The 15,220-nt window shown below is 59.9% G+C and overlaps 8 protein-coding genes and 1 non-coding gene across 9 annotated transcripts; 4 read left to right on the plus strand and 5 right to left on the minus strand.

Moving 5' to 3' along the window:
• Window positions 1-4: 4 nt before the first annotated feature.
• On the plus strand, window positions 5-1,124 carry EHS24_003228 (uncharacterized protein; the record flags this gene model as incomplete). Its single annotated transcript, XM_028618925.1, has 7 exons — window positions 5-47; window positions 105-237; window positions 291-507; window positions 578-652; window positions 721-807; window positions 859-941; window positions 1,019-1,124. The coding sequence occupies 7 exons, from the start codon at window positions 5-7 to the stop codon at window positions 1,122-1,124; spliced, it is 744 nt and encodes a 247-aa protein (XP_028472813.1).
• Window positions 1,125-1,333: 209 nt separating this feature from the next.
• On the minus strand, window positions 1,334-3,095 carry EHS24_003229 (uncharacterized protein; the record flags this gene model as incomplete). The annotated part of the gene is made up of 4 exons (XM_028618926.1): window positions 1,334-2,323; window positions 2,373-2,498; window positions 2,547-2,665; window positions 2,711-3,095. The coding sequence occupies 4 exons, from the start codon at window positions 3,093-3,095 to the stop codon at window positions 1,334-1,336; spliced, it is 1,620 nt and encodes a 539-aa protein (XP_028472814.1).
• Window positions 3,096-3,516: 421 nt separating this feature from the next.
• EHS24_003230 (uncharacterized protein) lies at window positions 3,517-3,961 on the minus strand (the record flags this gene model as incomplete). Its single annotated transcript, XM_028618927.1, has 4 exons — window positions 3,517-3,524; window positions 3,604-3,679; window positions 3,748-3,784; window positions 3,837-3,961. The coding sequence occupies 4 exons, from the start codon at window positions 3,959-3,961 to the stop codon at window positions 3,517-3,519; spliced, it is 246 nt and encodes an 81-aa protein (XP_028472815.1).
• A 676-nt stretch (window positions 3,962-4,637) lies between these two features.
• Window positions 4,638-5,937, plus strand: EHS24_003231 (uncharacterized protein; the record flags this gene model as incomplete). The annotated part of the gene is made up of 7 exons (XM_028618928.1): window positions 4,638-5,212; window positions 5,259-5,284; window positions 5,321-5,432; window positions 5,477-5,573; window positions 5,616-5,709; window positions 5,747-5,820; window positions 5,860-5,937. 7 exons carry the CDS (start codon window positions 4,638-4,640, stop codon window positions 5,935-5,937), a joined length of 1,056 nt encoding a protein of 351 aa, XP_028472816.1.
• A 144-nt stretch (window positions 5,938-6,081) lies between these two features.
• Window positions 6,082-6,989, minus strand: EHS24_003232 (uncharacterized protein; the record flags this gene model as incomplete). The annotated part of the gene is made up of 2 exons (XM_028618929.1): window positions 6,082-6,699; window positions 6,753-6,989. The coding sequence occupies 2 exons, from the start codon at window positions 6,987-6,989 to the stop codon at window positions 6,082-6,084; spliced, it is 855 nt and encodes a 284-aa protein (XP_028472817.1).
• Window positions 6,990-7,338: 349 nt separating this feature from the next.
• Window positions 7,339-9,026, plus strand: EHS24_003233 (uncharacterized protein; the record flags this gene model as incomplete). Its single annotated transcript, XM_028618930.1, has 5 exons — window positions 7,339-7,653; window positions 7,710-7,848; window positions 7,892-7,984; window positions 8,468-8,601; window positions 8,748-9,026. 5 exons carry the CDS (start codon window positions 7,339-7,341, stop codon window positions 9,024-9,026), a joined length of 960 nt encoding a protein of 319 aa, XP_028472818.1.
• Window positions 9,027-9,662: 636 nt separating this feature from the next.
• EHS24_003234 (uncharacterized protein) lies at window positions 9,663-12,195 on the minus strand (the record flags this gene model as incomplete). The annotated part of the gene is made up of 9 exons (XM_028618931.1): window positions 9,663-10,190; window positions 10,233-10,370; window positions 10,421-10,801; window positions 10,843-10,992; window positions 11,033-11,329; window positions 11,368-11,690; window positions 11,728-11,758; window positions 11,797-11,850; window positions 11,914-12,195. The coding sequence occupies 9 exons, from the start codon at window positions 12,193-12,195 to the stop codon at window positions 9,663-9,665; spliced, it is 2,184 nt and encodes a 727-aa protein (XP_028472819.1).
• A 629-nt stretch (window positions 12,196-12,824) lies between these two features.
• CHO1 (CDP-diacylglycerol-serine O-phosphatidyltransferase) lies at window positions 12,825-13,908 on the plus strand (the record flags this gene model as incomplete). Its single annotated transcript, XM_028618932.1, has 3 exons — window positions 12,825-12,943; window positions 13,203-13,842; window positions 13,894-13,908. 3 exons carry the CDS (start codon window positions 12,825-12,827, stop codon window positions 13,906-13,908), a joined length of 774 nt encoding a protein of 257 aa, XP_028472820.1.
• Window positions 13,909-15,023: 1,115 nt separating this feature from the next.
• On the minus strand, window positions 15,024-15,132 carry EHS24_003236. Its single transcript has one exon. It is a non-coding gene; the product is annotated as a tRNA-Tyr (tRNA).
• Between the last annotated feature and the right edge of the window lie 88 nt (window positions 15,133-15,220).

Here is a 15,220-nt window from a genome sequence, read left to right on the forward strand (position 1 = left end):
CCAAATGTCCAACTGGGGTCCAAAGGGTCTCAGCCTCACGCTGGCACGTACGTTCCAGTTGTCAAGTTCCTACTGCAGCTGACACCAGTCTCCCCCCCACTCAGTCGGCGCCAGCGTGCTGCTCGTCGCCACCACCCTCTCCGTGCCCGTCACGAACCGCATCACGGTATTCACCGTCACGGACGACACGGTACAGGCCGAGTTTGGCCTGTGGGGTGCATATTACCGGAACCTGCGGTACGTCTGGTCGGAGTAGGACCGTCACTCTGTCGCCTGACGCGGCGCCACAGTTCTGGCAGTTACGAAACCACGTCGCCAGCGCTGGGGTATACCCTCCACACGCAGTGGCTGTCCCTCCTCTCCAACGACGACGCGCGCTCGGTCAACGCGGCGGTGCAGACTCTCTCACGGGGCGTCGTCCTCGCCCCGCTGTCTGCGGCGCTGGGGACCATCACGGCCGTCATGGGCGTGCTGGCCATGGGCCTCGCGTCGCCAGTGCTGGGAATGGTGAGCTTTGGCGAGTCGTATGGTCGGAACGTGGTGGCTCACCGCTGGCCCCGGCGGCCTCGGGTTACAGGTCGCGTTCGTCCGCCTGGTGCTTGCGGGACTGCTGGGATGCGTGGCGTTCCTCCTCATCCTCACTCTTGGCCTCGTACGTCCACGGCCACGTTCACGGCCACGGCCAGCAGAACAAGCCGACCTGACCTCCCCCTCCTCCAGTTCGTCCGCAGCCGCTTGCTACCGGCGAGCAACGGCGCATACGCCGTCCACCTCGGGAACGGGGCCTCGCTCTCCCTCGGCGCGAGCGTGAGTCCAGGTAAACCAAGCTCCCCCATTGTTGACCTGGGGAACACACAGATCCTGTGGATGCTCGCCATCGCGCTCACCCTCTTCTCCAACTGCGCCGGAGCGGCCGGCGCCGCATCAAAGTCGTCCGACGAGTAAGTACCCCAGTTCCCCCAGCTCCCCCAGTCCCCCAGTCTACGCAGGTACACAAAAAAGTAACCCTGCCTCACAGCTCAAGCAGCGTCTTTCAAAAGGCGAGCGAGTGTACCGCGGCCACGCCGTTCACCGACTTGCCCGTCCGCCAGCCCCGCAGGGCAAAGTACGCCAGCTCGTACTAGACTGTGGAAAAAAAAATGAAATGGGTTGGATTCATATGCGAGAACATGACAAAATGAGAGAGAGAGACAGTGTGTGTGTACAAGCAACAGTGTTAAAAGGTGTCGGGCAGTGAGTGGGTTTGTGGTCGGGGCGTGGTGGTTCGTGATTGTGAACGATGCAGTGGACAAAATGCTGTGGTGTGTGAGAGATATCGCCTTCAAGGTCTAGCCTAGCGCCGCGGCATGAACTTTGGTTTGGGCTTTTTCGCAAACAAGACACTCTCGAGGTCCTTGTTGGTCCTCGGGGGCGGTGTCGCGCGGTGAAGCGGCGGCGTCGCGTGCCCTCCAGCAGCAGAAGCAGTAGCAGCAGCAGCAGCAGTCGCCTCGGGCGTGCCGTCTGCCTTGTGGCGTTTCGCCTCGCTGGCAGTGGTGCTCGCGATTGCTGCAGCAGCGCGCTTGACAGGGCTAGCAGTGGAGCGCATGGGTGTCGGGGCCGAGAAAAAGTCCAAAGCCTTGCGCACGGGTTTGGGAGCTGCGAAATTGCCGACTTGCGGACGGTGGATGGGCCGGGCTTCCCTCGAGTCCCGTGCGGGGTCGATACGGAACCTCTCTGCGGACGACACGGGCTGTGTCGAGTGGCCGTAGCCTGCAGTGATAGCTGTTGGGGCTACAGTCGGTGGGCGAGGACGCGTCTCGGCGGTTGGGGTCGGGTACGCCCCGGCGATAACGGTGGGTGGTGGACGCGGGACACGCGGAGCTGGGAGGCGAGGGCCAGAGACGGGAGAATAGCTGTTGGCCGCGGCGATGAGTTGCGCGTTCGTAGCCGAGTTGGGTATGTAAGGGTTACGAAACAGGTCGCTATCGCCACCAAACGTTCGGGCTGTACGCGTCCGAGGAGGTGGGGGAACGTACTTGCCCGACGCGTGGGTGAGAGCCACTCTAGCGCGCGTTGCGTCGTTGCGTGCTTTGGCCATGGCAGTTTGCATTTTGGACGGGCCAGGGCCTGATCCCCAAGTGGACGTGGCCGCAGCACCACGGCGGACAGATGAGAACGAGTGCGCAGAAGACGAGTAGCCTCCAGACCTGCCACGCTTGGGGGCGATGAGCTCGTCCATCACGACGATTCGCTTGGACGCGCGTTCGGCCTCGAGTTGGCGGTATCGCTCCGCCACCCGCTCTGCCGCGAGTTGTTTACGCTCCTCGGCGTCGACCACAGCTTTCTGAAGAACATGTCAGCTGAGTCGCTATTATCGCAGCCCCGTAGCTCACCTGGTACATTCTCCTCCAACCAGACGTCCGTTGCTGTCCCTTCCTCTCTCTGCAGCTCCCATAGTAGACCGGGTAGTCTTCGACGACGAACCGCTCCCACAGCCAGTCGGTATCCTTCTTGATATGCTGGGGACATGGGTCAGTTACACCGAAGCTCAAGACATGCCTACCCACTGTCGAGTTATTCTCAATCTCCTCCAGCTGATCGCGATTGCACCCATCAAGAAACTCTGCGACCTGCGTGTATTCCAGTCCTCCAATGTCCCAGATACGACCAGAGTTGCGTCTAATCACTGGTATTTGTCAGCTTACCGTGTCCTTGCACCCCAGCTGCTCACCTATGTTGCACTGTGCCCGGAGGCTCGACACGCCCATGGCCGGCAGCGGCGTGGGCCGGGTCCGCAGGTCTCGAAGTTGGGCCAGGCGCTGGTCGACGGTGAGCCGTGGTTTATCGCCCGGCTGCAGGGTATGTGTCGTGATGGGCTTGTAGCGCTGTTCAGGCCGGGCGGGAATGAACGACGACGGGGGCGGCTGGTGTGTGCTGTGTGCAGCTACGCCGTCATTGTCGTCCACCTTTGAGGAACTGCCGACAGGAATACGCGTATCGCTGAATCCAGCTGCGGGCTCGTCGTCGTCGTCAGAGCCAAACAGGTCGTCGCCGACGTTGTCATTGTCCGACTCTTCTTCTTCGTCGTACTCTAGGTAGTCGAGTGCGTGCGGCATGTGGGGGGGAGGGATCGATGTGGGTGACGCGATGATAGTGGGTGAGTGTGTTCATATGCTTTTGGATCTCACCTCCACCGGGCCGGGGAGTCGCAGTGGTGGCAAGGTATACACTGATTTTCAAACGTCATTAAACACGAGGTTAGTCAACTCTAATGGTTCCTTATCACCGTTTACTAATGGCAACCAAGCCCTTTGGCGCTCTCATATCCCCACTTCTTCCTCGTCCCCTGACCGCCAGCCTGGCCAGCAAGCCCCCTGAACCGACAACACGGTGCGCAAGCAGGCAGACAAATGAGTATACATGGAGGGTAATGCAAAGAGAGAGAGAGAGAGAGATCCAAAAAAACACAACTACTGGCGGGCGGTCACAACTCGAACGGAGTGAATGTGAGCCACGAAGCGACCTGCGCGTTCGCCATTACATGACTGGGGGACAAGGTCAGCACAGGGCACCCGACAAACTCGTCTTGCCTTTGGCCTCTGGGGGCCAAGGGGTCGCACTCACTCGAGCAGCAGCCGGCGTCGTCGGCAGGCGCGTACGGGTCCTCGCCCTTCTGCAGAGGTCCCCAGACGGCTGGCAGCTGGAGGAAGGGGTCAGCAGGAGGTTCGCTCGCTTGGTTAGACACGTGATGGGAGACAAGATGCGTACCAAGGGGTCCCTAGTGTCCCGGCAGTAGTTGATCAGGCTATAGAGGGTCAGCTGCTTTCCGGTCACGCGTACAGCAGCAAAACACTCACTTCAAGCTTGCGAGCGAGACCATGACGCGGGGACGAACGAGCTCCTCGCGGAGACGGTAGTTGTTCTCTTGCAGACGCCTGAGCTTGAGCTCCGACATGGTGATCCTGGTTGCCTGGCGCGACATTGTGATGGGTAGGAAAGGAGTGTGTTCTTGTTGTTGTGGTGGTGGTGAGTAGTGGTGGTGCGAGGTGTGCGGGGTGGGGGTGCAAGGATGAGGGGGAGCGGTCCAGCTGCTCGGAGGGGTGCGGAAGAGAGAGGGAGATGGATGAGAGACGAGGAGATGAGATGGATGTGCTGTTGCGATGTGTGCGCAGTGTAAGTGGACGTGCGTGTTGCGTGTGGTGCGCGTCTGCAACAGCGAGCGAGGGTGAAAAGGCGGTCTGAGCGTCCGCACGCTTGGCACTGGCCCCCCACTTTGGAAACAGAGGCGAGGTCCGTGCTGAGATCCATGAGAGAGAGGGCTATGAGGGGGTTTTTGGGTGGCGTCCACAGGGTGGAGGGTGGAGGCCTTGGCCGGATGCGGGGTGTGTGGGGTGGGACATTTGGGTGGGGCCTGGGGGGGTCACAATGGGGGCTCTGGTTGACTCACCCACCGTGTGTTTTTGCCACCCATGGACGAATTTGCCACCCAGCCCACAAACAACCGGGGAGGCCTTCCCTCCCTTCCTCATTGTACTATTTCTTGTCGATGCATACATCTACACTCACCTTTGTCCATCTTCTCATCTCTCCATCACACACTTCTCTCTCCCTCCCCACTCACACTTCTCTCTCCATCCCCACTCACACTTCTCTGCACCATGTCCACCCAGCGCCAGTACCCCACACCCTACTTCCGCCACCCAGCCCCACCCCAGTCCAGCAACATCCAGGTCCGCAACCGCAACAACCCCTCCTCCTCGTCCCGCCGCCTGAGCCGCACCACCGCCTACCACCCACTCGTGACTCAGCGCCGCCTGTACCAGCAACCGGAGCACCAGCAGTACGACGACAACAACGACGGCGAATACGACTTCTCTGGAAGCTCGGCGTCGGAGTCTGGCAGCGAGACCGAGACGGACGAGGACCACCCTAAACGCAAGCGCAAGCACCGTGCCCGTGAGCGCCACCACGACGGCGCTCGTCCCAAGAAGCGCGTCGCACTGGACGGACACACTACGAAGAACTCTGACAACTCTGTTCCCCACATGATCGCGTACATCCAGGCTCACCCCGAGAAACTCACTGCAGAGCAACTCACAACCATCCGTCAGATCGGAGCTGGCCCCAAGCAGACCCACCGTGGTCTCGAGCAAGACCTCATGGATGTTGACGAGCAGGAGGAGGAGGAGGAGAAGGAGAGGAAGAAGCAGATTGACGACCTCTACGCGGACGGGTAAGCTAACAATTGCCTCTGAGGGCATGAGCTGACGACCTGGCAGCCTTCACGTCATCAGCGAACTGGACAGTGAGTTCACTCCGTCGCGTAACCAGCTGACAGCAGCCGTGTCCTCGGCAGTGAACTTCAAGACCAGCCTTGGCCAGGCCCGTGTCATTGACGACCTCGTCAAGGCGTTCAACCCCGTCATCAGTGCCTATGACGGAGAGAAGCTTGGGTGAGTTGGCCCAACATGCACTCCAACAGCAACTGACACTCCAGCGCGCACACCAAGACGTGGCTCCAGGCGGAGAAGGGTTCCCGCGCCAAGATTGACCAGTCCTTTGAGGGTGGAAGCATCAAGATGATCGCTACCAAGGTGGGTTTCCTCATTGTGGCCCTTGCACTGACCCATACCCAGGCCAAGGCGGCTGCCGAGGCGGCCAAGATCCGTGCTGCTGAAGAGGAGAAGAAGCGTCTTGTGCAGGAAGCTCTTGGCGACTTTGACCTTATCCGTGAGTTTGGCGCGCTTCGTCTAAAGCTGATTGCCAGTCGCTAACCAGGGTACCCATCTCAAGGGTCTCCGCACCGAGTTCTCTGACAAGGAGGCCACGTATTGCAACGAGGTGGGTCCAGTTGATGATGTATCGACACTGACCCCGCAGGCCATGAAGTTCCCCGACGCCGAGCAGATCAAGGAGCAGGTCACCAAGGAGGCCATGAGCCTCCTCATGCTCGTTTGAGCACAAGGACAGTGAGGAGTATACCGTACCATGTGTCTGTAGTCGTAGTTGCTGTACATAGTCAATAAGTGAATTCCCAAGTAGTCTGTATTATACAACATGCATGTCGGAGTGACCTGTACAGGTTCTAGTTGTGAGCAGCAGCTACCGGAGACCGAGAGCGGTCCATGGCGCAGCGGCGAACACTGCCTCATACCTGGAAGCAGTGAACGAGCCCATGCCCTTGGCATCCCTCGCGAGCCTGAGCAGTCCAATACCGACCACACCAACCAGCGTGGCGACAATACCCTTTAGGCCAATCCTCCGCGCCTTGCCAATCTTCCTCGGCGCGGCGCTCACGTCGCCCTTGACGGCCGCTGGCGCCTGGGCTTTGGACCTGCCCAGCACCCGCCTCGCCCAGCCGAGCACCTTCATCCCGCCGACAAACGCGTGGTACAGCCCAAAGCCCGTGAGCGCCAGGTAGCCAATGTTCATCCACACCCTCGACGCGGCCGCATAGCCGACAAACTCAAAGCCAAATTCGGACGGCGACAGGCCCGAGATGGGCGGCGAGGGCGACGCCGGAATCAGGCGGTGGAGGAGCAAGTGCGGGACGACGAGGGGCGCGAGAATGTAGCCCGTCATGGCGTGGGTGGACAGGTTCACCTTGCCCGTCTTGTAGGTGATGACGGCGCGGCGGGTGGCCGAGGACACGAGGTGGACGAACAGCGGCGCGTACACCAGCACTGGTTCCAGGGGAAGGTAGATTTCTCGGCCAAGTACCTGAGGCGAGAGGTCAGCTGTGAACGTGGAGGAGAACAGCCGAAGGGACGCACCATGACACCGTCAGCGGCATTCAAACCGCCCACAGCAGCCGCAAGTGGCGCGGCAAGGTGCAGCGTCATAAAGACGCCAAACGACAGTGCCGAGGCGTTCTGGGTATGTGTGAGGAGACGGAGGATAGAGCCGGACGTGGGGAGGTAGCGAGATGCCGATGGAGGCGACGAGGCAGTCGCCTTGTGGGCAGCATCGGGAGCTGCGGGCGGAGGGTGTCCTGAGTTGGAGTCGCCCATTGTTGATCTAAAAATCTAGGGGCGAATCTAGAGTGTCTGGAGAGAACGTTGCTGTTGCCGGCGGCAGGTTAAATGAGTGCTCTCGTGAAATGCTCGCCCTGCAAGTGGTCGATGGACGTTTCTTGTGCCGAAGTGTGGACGTCATGGAGGCCGAGTCACGTGTTTTGCACGTGTTACCATCGTTCCCGACCGGATCGGCGTTGGAGCCCCGCCGGAACAAAATATTCTCCCAAGTTGCAACTCAACGCCATGTTTAGGACTTTTGCCAGAGTCAGTCAATCAACGGCGAACTGGCCTGTCTTCTGTACCTTCGCTTCTCCCTTACACAAACACACCACCCACAAACACCATGACGCGTCAACCTGTGAACACTGGCGGCGACGACCTCGACGACGGCCTCGAGCTCGACGCCACCCTCCTCGCCTCTGACGACGAGGACCAGTTTGGCTCCGACGTCGATGTCGACGCCGAGGGCATGGACGGCGCCGAGTTCCTGAGCGACGACGAGGACGAGGCGCCCGCCCCGCGCGCCAGCAAGCGCAAGGCCGAGGCTGTCGACGGCGACGACGATGACAATGCCGTTTCGACCGGCGACGCTACGGCCGACGCTGCCGCCAGGAAGAAGCTCAGGAAGGAGAAGGAAAAGGCGCGCAAGGCTGCCAAGGTGAGCCGGAGTGGCCCGAGGAAGAGCAACGTGATGGGATATTGACAATGGTATAGCGCGCCGCACAGGCTGAAGAGACCGCCGTGGAGCCCACCCTCCTCACTCGCGAGGAGCTCGCTGGCCTCTTGCTCGACTCGGCTCGCGCCGCCTTCCCTTCTGGCACCGCCATGGAGATTGATGATGTCGCCGTCCCAGGTAAGTCTCTCAAGTTGGAATATTGATGTTAACACATGTGCAGCCGACCGCATCCTGTCTCCCCCCCGACACCCTCCCCGACTCAAACGGCGACGCGTTCGCGCCGCTTGTGCAGCGTCTTACGGACGGTACGTTGGTGGGTCCCTCCTTTTTTCCCCTCTCTTCACCGTTGCTCTGGCTTTTGGATATCGCCGAAAGCAGACTCGTCTCTCCTCCTCCAGCCACGTTGGGGCGTTGCTCCGTGCTCTGGTGGCGTGATAGCGCTATTGGAGGTTGGGCTGGCGCCGACACGGCCTAGCTCGTGGCTGAGCTCGCGGCTGGGTTGGGCGGCGCGGCGCGGCGGCTCCGGACCTGGGGTAGGGAGTTGCCCCACTGGCGACCCCACCCGGTGCTGTAGCCGTCGGCTCGGCCAATACCATCTCCGCGCTCGCCGTCGCGTCGAGCCGCAGTCGACTCGCGGAGCCCGAGTCCTGCGAGTCCTGCGGCCTGCGGCCAATACCGATAGGCCGTCCCAGCCCGCAGCCAAGCCGTATCCTCCACTAGCTAGCTCCACTTGCTCGCGCACGTGGTTGGACACCCCATGCCGTCATTGTTTACACCAGTCGCTGACACTTTTTAGTGCTGAAGGATGCCCCCAAGAAGCCTGCGGCCGGTACCCCACGTGCATTGATCATCTCGCTCTCGGGCATCCGCTGCGCCGACGTGATTAGGGCTGTCAAGTTCATCCCTCGTCCCGGAGGCGAGGTGGCAAAGGTGAGCGAGCCTGTGATCTGGAGGAAAACAAAGGCGTCACAAGGATTGGCAGGTGGCCCGATCTCGTCACCTGGGTCCCCCATTCCGGACCCTTTGTCCCCTCTGGCGCTGTCTTCAGCGTGTTGCTCTCAGCGCTAACGATCCAGCTCTTCGCCAAGCACTTCAAGCTCGTCGACCAGGCCAAGTACCTCGCCAAGACCCGCGTGGCGATCGCGGTCGGCACGCCTGCGCGCGTGGCCAAGCTCCTCGCCGACGGCTCGCTCAAGATCTCCAACCAGACCATTGTCCTGCTCGACGTGGGCCACAAGGACGTCAAGGAGCGTTCCCTCCTGACTCTGCCCGAAGTCCGCGACGAGCTGTGGAAGAGCCTGCTTTCGGGCCCCGCCAGGGCTGCGCTCAAGAACGCGCGGTTCACTGCCTTTTAAAAAAGGCTTCAACAAGACGCCTGACCTCGCCCCGACATGTCGCACCGGTCCCCCAACGCCCGCCCCATGTCGACGTTGTCAAACGCTCATTACACCCCAAAAAGGGAGACCAACGACCCAGCTTGGCCACTCCATCCCCATCCTTCAACGAATCCACAACACAAAACCCCAGCATCCTCAGCATCGGAATCCTCCCAGCACTACCATGCGCGCGCACACCCCCGTTGCCGCCCCGCTCGCCACTGTTCCTGTAACCTGTACGACAGTTACTGTATGCCCTTGATGATGCCCGCATCGCGCCTCAACTGCGCGACTATTACCCACCCACCAACCAGCCCGCCCGTCCCGGCTCACTTTAATAGACCTCTTTGATACCCCCTCATGTTGCGTAAATGTGACTAGTACCAGCTCCTGCTTCCTTTGTGGCACGGCACTGCTGATCCTTTCTGCTATGAGTCCTATCTTACATATTCCTTCCTCACACTACCACCACCGCCGGCCGTCGTCTCTCATTTCAATTTGTCGTGCGGGGAGTTTCTAGCAAGCTACAATCCAGTATAGCACACCAGGATACTATATATCAATTTCACAAAAAGCACACACTCAGATGGAAGACGCTCAAGAGACAGTGTGTTATCAAAACACGTCCTCGTCGTCGTCCTCTGCCAAGCCGCCCATCATCCCCGCCGCTGCACCAGCCAACAGCGCGCCGGCAAGACTCGGTCGGGGGCGGAACGACTGCCGCCGTGGCCTGTCGCCCTTGCCCAACGCCGCGCTTGCCGCACTTTTTGCCTGTTGCTGTTGCTGCGGCTGCTTTGCCGCGCTGCCACTCATGTATACTGGCGGCGGAGCCCTTCCTGTCCCATTCGCCCGGGCGCCGACGGCAGGCTTGCCGAATGCTCGGCCCTGTGTCCTTGCTGCTGCGTGGGCAGTGGGCGTGGCGCTGGGGCCGTGCGGGTATCGCATGGACGAGGTGGTGCTGGACCCCAACGTCGAGGCAGTCGAGCTGCTCACCACGCGCGGACGTTTGGTCATGGTTCCCGGGCGAGCCGTACCGGGGGTGGGTGCTACGCGCTTGCGTGCCACTGTACCGGGCTGGGAACGGGCACCGGGACCTGGAGTTGTACCTCTGGCCGTACCGGGAGCGAGACCCATCTTGGCGCGCTGAGAGTCAGCTTGATCACACTTCCTCATCTGAGGACTTACCTTCTTGGCCTCCTTGGCCGCTTCCTTTGCGGCAAGAGCATTCTCAATGGTCTCAACCACGCGTTCACCCAGGGCATTGAAGGGAAGTCCATGTTCTTCCTCCCAGATGGGAACAGAGGTCAGGAGCTCCATCTCGATCTGAACGTTAGCCACACAGCTTTCTCAACCGATCCGCTGCAGCTGCTCACCTTTGGCTTGAGCTTCTCCACCCTCTTGCGCAACTTCTCCTCGCGAAGCATGGCTGTACCCCGCTTCTTGAAGCGGTTGGGGTCGTTGGCAGCATGCTCCAGCTCTGCTTCCTCTGACCGCAGTTGGATCCACTCCTTGACCCGCTTGAGCAGAGTGCCCTTGATCTCCACCTCGGAACGGAGACGTGCCGCCTCATCCTCGTGTTCCTGGAGCAGCTCCTCGGTGTAGTCGTCATCGATAAAGCCCCCAAAGGCGGCCTTCTCCTCGTCACACATCATGAGCGAGTCTTGCAGAGTCTCGATTTCCTTGCGCGTGTTGACCACAAAGGAGGAGAGCGACGTGCGGCGCATCTCGAGCATCCGTTCGAGTTCTTCCTCGTACTGATGTGTCAGATACAATGTGAACTGATTATGTGACTCACGGCAACGATAGTCGACTCGCCACTGCCGAGGTTGCTCTCAATAAAGCCATTGATCTGCTCCTGGGGGATCTGGAGACGGCTCCAGAGGGGGTTGATCTTCTCGTACAGATCTTGGATGCGGCAGTCGCGGTACTCCTTTTCATCTATCCACTGGAGAGTGTTAGCAGACACATAATATCGACCGACGCACCAATGCCAAGACCACTTCCGACCAGTTCATCAGTCCGATCTCGGGCTCAATGTCGTCCATGCCCTGAAGCTCGATACCGTCCTCGCCGTCCTCGCCTGTCTGTCGCGGATTGGTGGCAAGGACGTGATCGAGAAGTTGCTCGTAGCGCGCATGGAAACCTGGTTGTTCCTCGTCGGATTGAGGCGCTAAGAGTGCCAAGGGGAACATGGATCCATGTACTGGTGATGGCAGGTTGAGCTCGGCGTGGTACCAGAGCAAATCGTTGAAGTGGGTCTCGAGTGTGCGCAATCGTGTTTCCTGCTGGGTCAGTAAAGACATGGCATAGGGATACGCACCCTCTCCTGCAATGCGCGGTCCACCTCTTGCTGCAGACGCTCCATCACCTCCTCGCCGACATCATAGTAGGTTGTCTCGGCCGGCCGCGGCTCAGAGGCGACAGGGGGTCGGCTGGACTGACGTGCCTTGCGGTGCGTGGTCGGTGCAGTCTGTGCTGGTGGAACGAGCTGGGCATGCTGAGGAGGTGCAATGCTGGGACGCCCGGCTACCAGTGGTGCGGCGGTGGCCGAGGACGAGCTGCCGGCGACAGGTTGGAGAGACATGGGAGCGGCGAACGGTAAACCGAGCAGGAACGAGAGGCTTTCAAGCTCGAGCATGAGGTCTGCGGGGTCAGCGAGTTCGGGTGGCCAAGGACTCACGCTCAACCTTTTCCAAGCGCTCAGTGTATGACTGCACGGGTTAGCTCAGCACCAGCACGATTTACCCACCTTTTGAAGCTCCTCGATCTGGCGCATGAGACGCTCGTGCTGTGCCGGCAGTGGCTGGCCATCAGTCTGCGCTCTCTCTCTCTCTCTCTCTTTCTGTTCCCACTCGACTCTACTCACCTCGCCATGTTCGCTCTCCCTCCGGCCGTTCGCGATGACTGTTCGCCCATGGTCACCTGTGGCACGCGATATGAGTGACAGCTCGCGCTTGCGTTCGGCAATCTTCTCTTCCCACTGAGCCACCTCGTCCTCGCGGGAACGGACGACGCTCAGGATGGCATTCTTGACGGCGGCGTCTATGCGTGACTGGTCTTCGGCGAGTGCAGATGGTGGTAAGGCCAGCTGGGAATGTAGACCCTGGAGCAGTGGGATTTGTTCTGCAATGATGGCGGATGCGTCCATGACAGGGGACTGTTGATGTGGGGGGGTAGAAAGGGTGGGTTGTGTGGTTGTGTGGTTGTGTGGTTGTTGTTGTGGTTGTTGACGTCCACAGGGGGGCAAAGAAGTCAGGCGGGGGGGGGGCTCACGGAATCAAATTAGGAGGTCCGACAGAGTCAATAAAGCGGTGAGCCGGGGGGGGTGAGTGTATTATTTAAATCAGCCCCATCTTTAAATGAGTGACGTTTTGGGTGGTGGGACGGAAGCAAATTACACGCTGGACGGCGCGCGTTTGCTCCAGTCCTCCTCCTCGCTCGTCCAGGCCCGCCCGCCCCCCCACCGCTCCCATCTCGTCATCGACCTTCTTGCCGTCACCTTCTTCTCCTGTGTGTTTGACTCGATCCCTTCTCTCTCTCTCTCCACATCCCAATCAACACACACAGGCAAGCCGTTGCTTCTTTGTGGAACAGGTAGACCCCGCCTTCTCGCCATCACAACTCGACGGCTATAATACCCCACACACCGCAGGACTGTGGTGCCTAAAAGAGACACACCTCCCCCCTACCTCCCTTGCCTGTGCTACCCAAACGTAGCATCGCCCCACTTAAACTCACCGCCGTCACCTCCCCGTCACCTCTCCTTCCTCCGCCAGCATGTCGCAGCGTCCCTCCGTGGCCAAAAAGGCCGACGCCTCTCCTATCGCCCTCGACGAGCCCAAGCGCGTCCAGCTCCAGCAGTACCGCGACTCTGATGGCCACTTCTCTCTCGTCCGGTGAGTCTAAACGTGCAACAGCAAGCGGCGGCAAGCGGCGGCGCCGAAACGACCGGCGGTCCGATCACCTGTGGAAGTGACGCACCACAAAGGTCATGGTGTGACGGAAGACCGAGTGATGGAGCGGGTAAACAGCCCTGTCCACTACCTGTCTCGGCCGTCACTACCCACGGTCTTTGAGCTCGGCGTCGACAATGGCATCCTCGCTTGGCATGCTTGCGGTGGAGTCCAAAATAACCCCCACTGACGCTATGCATAGCAACTTCCGCCTGGCCGACCTGATCACAATCATGAACGGCGTGTGTGGCACGCTGTCGATCCTCTCTTCAGCCCGCTACCTCATCCTCTCGTCCAACCTCCCCGCTCCCCCCACCCAGGAGGCAACAAACGTTCTCTACTTTGCTCACCTCCTCCCCGTCCTCGGCTTTGGATTTGACGCTCTGGATGGCAAGGTCGCCCGCTGGCGTGGTGGCGGCTCCATGCTCGGCCAGGAGATGGACTCGCTCGCCGACCTTGTCTCGTTTGGCGTCGCCCCCGCCACCCTCGCCTACACCCTCGGTGTGCGCACCATCCTCGACCAGGTGTGTCTCCTCCTGTTCGTCTCTGGCGGTCTCGCCCGTCTCGCCCGCTTCAACGCCACCGTCGCCCTCATCCCCGCCGACGCCTCGGGCAAGTCCAAGTACTTTGAGGGTCTCCCCATCCCCTCGTCTCTCCTCCTCACGGCTGCCATGGCCTTCTTCGTCCGCAACGGCTGGTACGCCATGGGAGCCGGCTCCAACGCCGACGTTCCCTTCGGTCTCTTCCGCCTGTTCGGCGAGGCCGGTGGCAACGGCGAGATTCACGGCCTGGCCGTCATCTTTGCTCTGTGGGCCGCTGCCATGATCTCCAAGACTCTGCACGTAAGTTGTCTGCCCAAACTCGCTGGAGAGCTCAACTGACGTCGAACCCAGGTCCCGAAGCTGTAGTGTTGCCATGGCGCAATGCATCTGGTTCCTATAATGACGCCAAGCCTCAACGGCTTCTCGCGGACGATTCCGGTTGACTGTGTGCTGTACATCAATGCACATGGCCTGTAATAGAGAGAAGTTGCAGCCCGCGCCACCTGGAACTTTACGTTGCCGAGCAGCCGACCGGACGCCGGGTAATGTTCCGGGTCGGGTATTACAGCACGCCCAGACGTCTGTCTCCACGACTCACCACTCTTCTGACTGTCATCCACCCATGTGAACTGACTTGCCTCGATTTAGCTTCGCACGGTCGATGCTTCGGATAAGCTAATCTCCCACTTCTCTTCCAATACCCAGCACGCCCACAGCTCGGTGGAACGATGGACGGGTCCATGCGGTCTCATTCGACATTTTGGTGGGGCAAAAGGGCGACGTCCGTAGGGACGTGCGTGACGAATCGCGAATGGAGAACCTCACTCTCGTCGTCGTGGCGCTCGGTGGCAGTCCGACTGACAGGCCATGACCCGTGAACCAGGCTCGGTCTGTGGCTGTTTTCGAAAGGGCTTGCTGAGGCGTGGGTGGCGTTTCAATAATGCGTAGCGTCCGTGTCCTTTGGGTTACAGATGTGGGACGTTTCATTTCACAGCGATGTATTTTGACGTCATGAGACTCATACCTGCAACACCTTGCCCATTATCAGGTGCAATGAAGGGGACACCTGGTGAATGCGTGTTTATTTAAACCTTGTGCGGACGAGGCAGGTAAGTACTTACGTGCGATCCGCCACCAAAAGAGTTCCCGCCCCGCCGGTTTGAGATACCACCAAGCTCACGCCTGTTCAAGAACGTCCTGCAGTTCAAGCCAAGCCTTCCATGAGCCTTCCATGTGACCGCGATTCAGAGAGACCTGACCCGACACTCCAAACACACGCCAGGACTTGCCCCCTCCCCCCCCCCCCAAAAAAAAAAAAAAGAACAAACCGAATGTGAAAACGAAAGTGGCACATCGTAAATTACCGCCAACAATCCGCCGACTTCCATCGACCCGTCCATCCACGTCGCCTCTTTTCCTGCCTTCCACAAAACAAATATCCATGCATGCAAGCAAAAGATGAACATCTAGATGCTCTGCTCTCTCGCTACCCTGATTCGAACAGGGGACCTACGGATTACTCGTCCTATCGGACGGGAGGTAGACAGTTAACATTTACAGTCCGGCGCAATACCACTATGCTATAGCGAGGAGATGTTCGTTTGGGCACGGGGTTTTCAGTGGTCGCCCGGTTCTTTCGTTCTTTTACTCATGCACAGGCCTTGGGACTTCTTGCGCG

The sequence above is a fragment of the Apiotrichum porosum genome (genome assembly GCF_003942205.1).
Source record: "Apiotrichum porosum strain DSM 27194 chromosome Unknown scaffold_15, whole genome shotgun sequence".
In the NCBI taxonomy this organism is placed as follows: domain Eukaryota; kingdom Fungi; phylum Basidiomycota; class Tremellomycetes; order Trichosporonales; family Trichosporonaceae; genus Apiotrichum; species Apiotrichum porosum.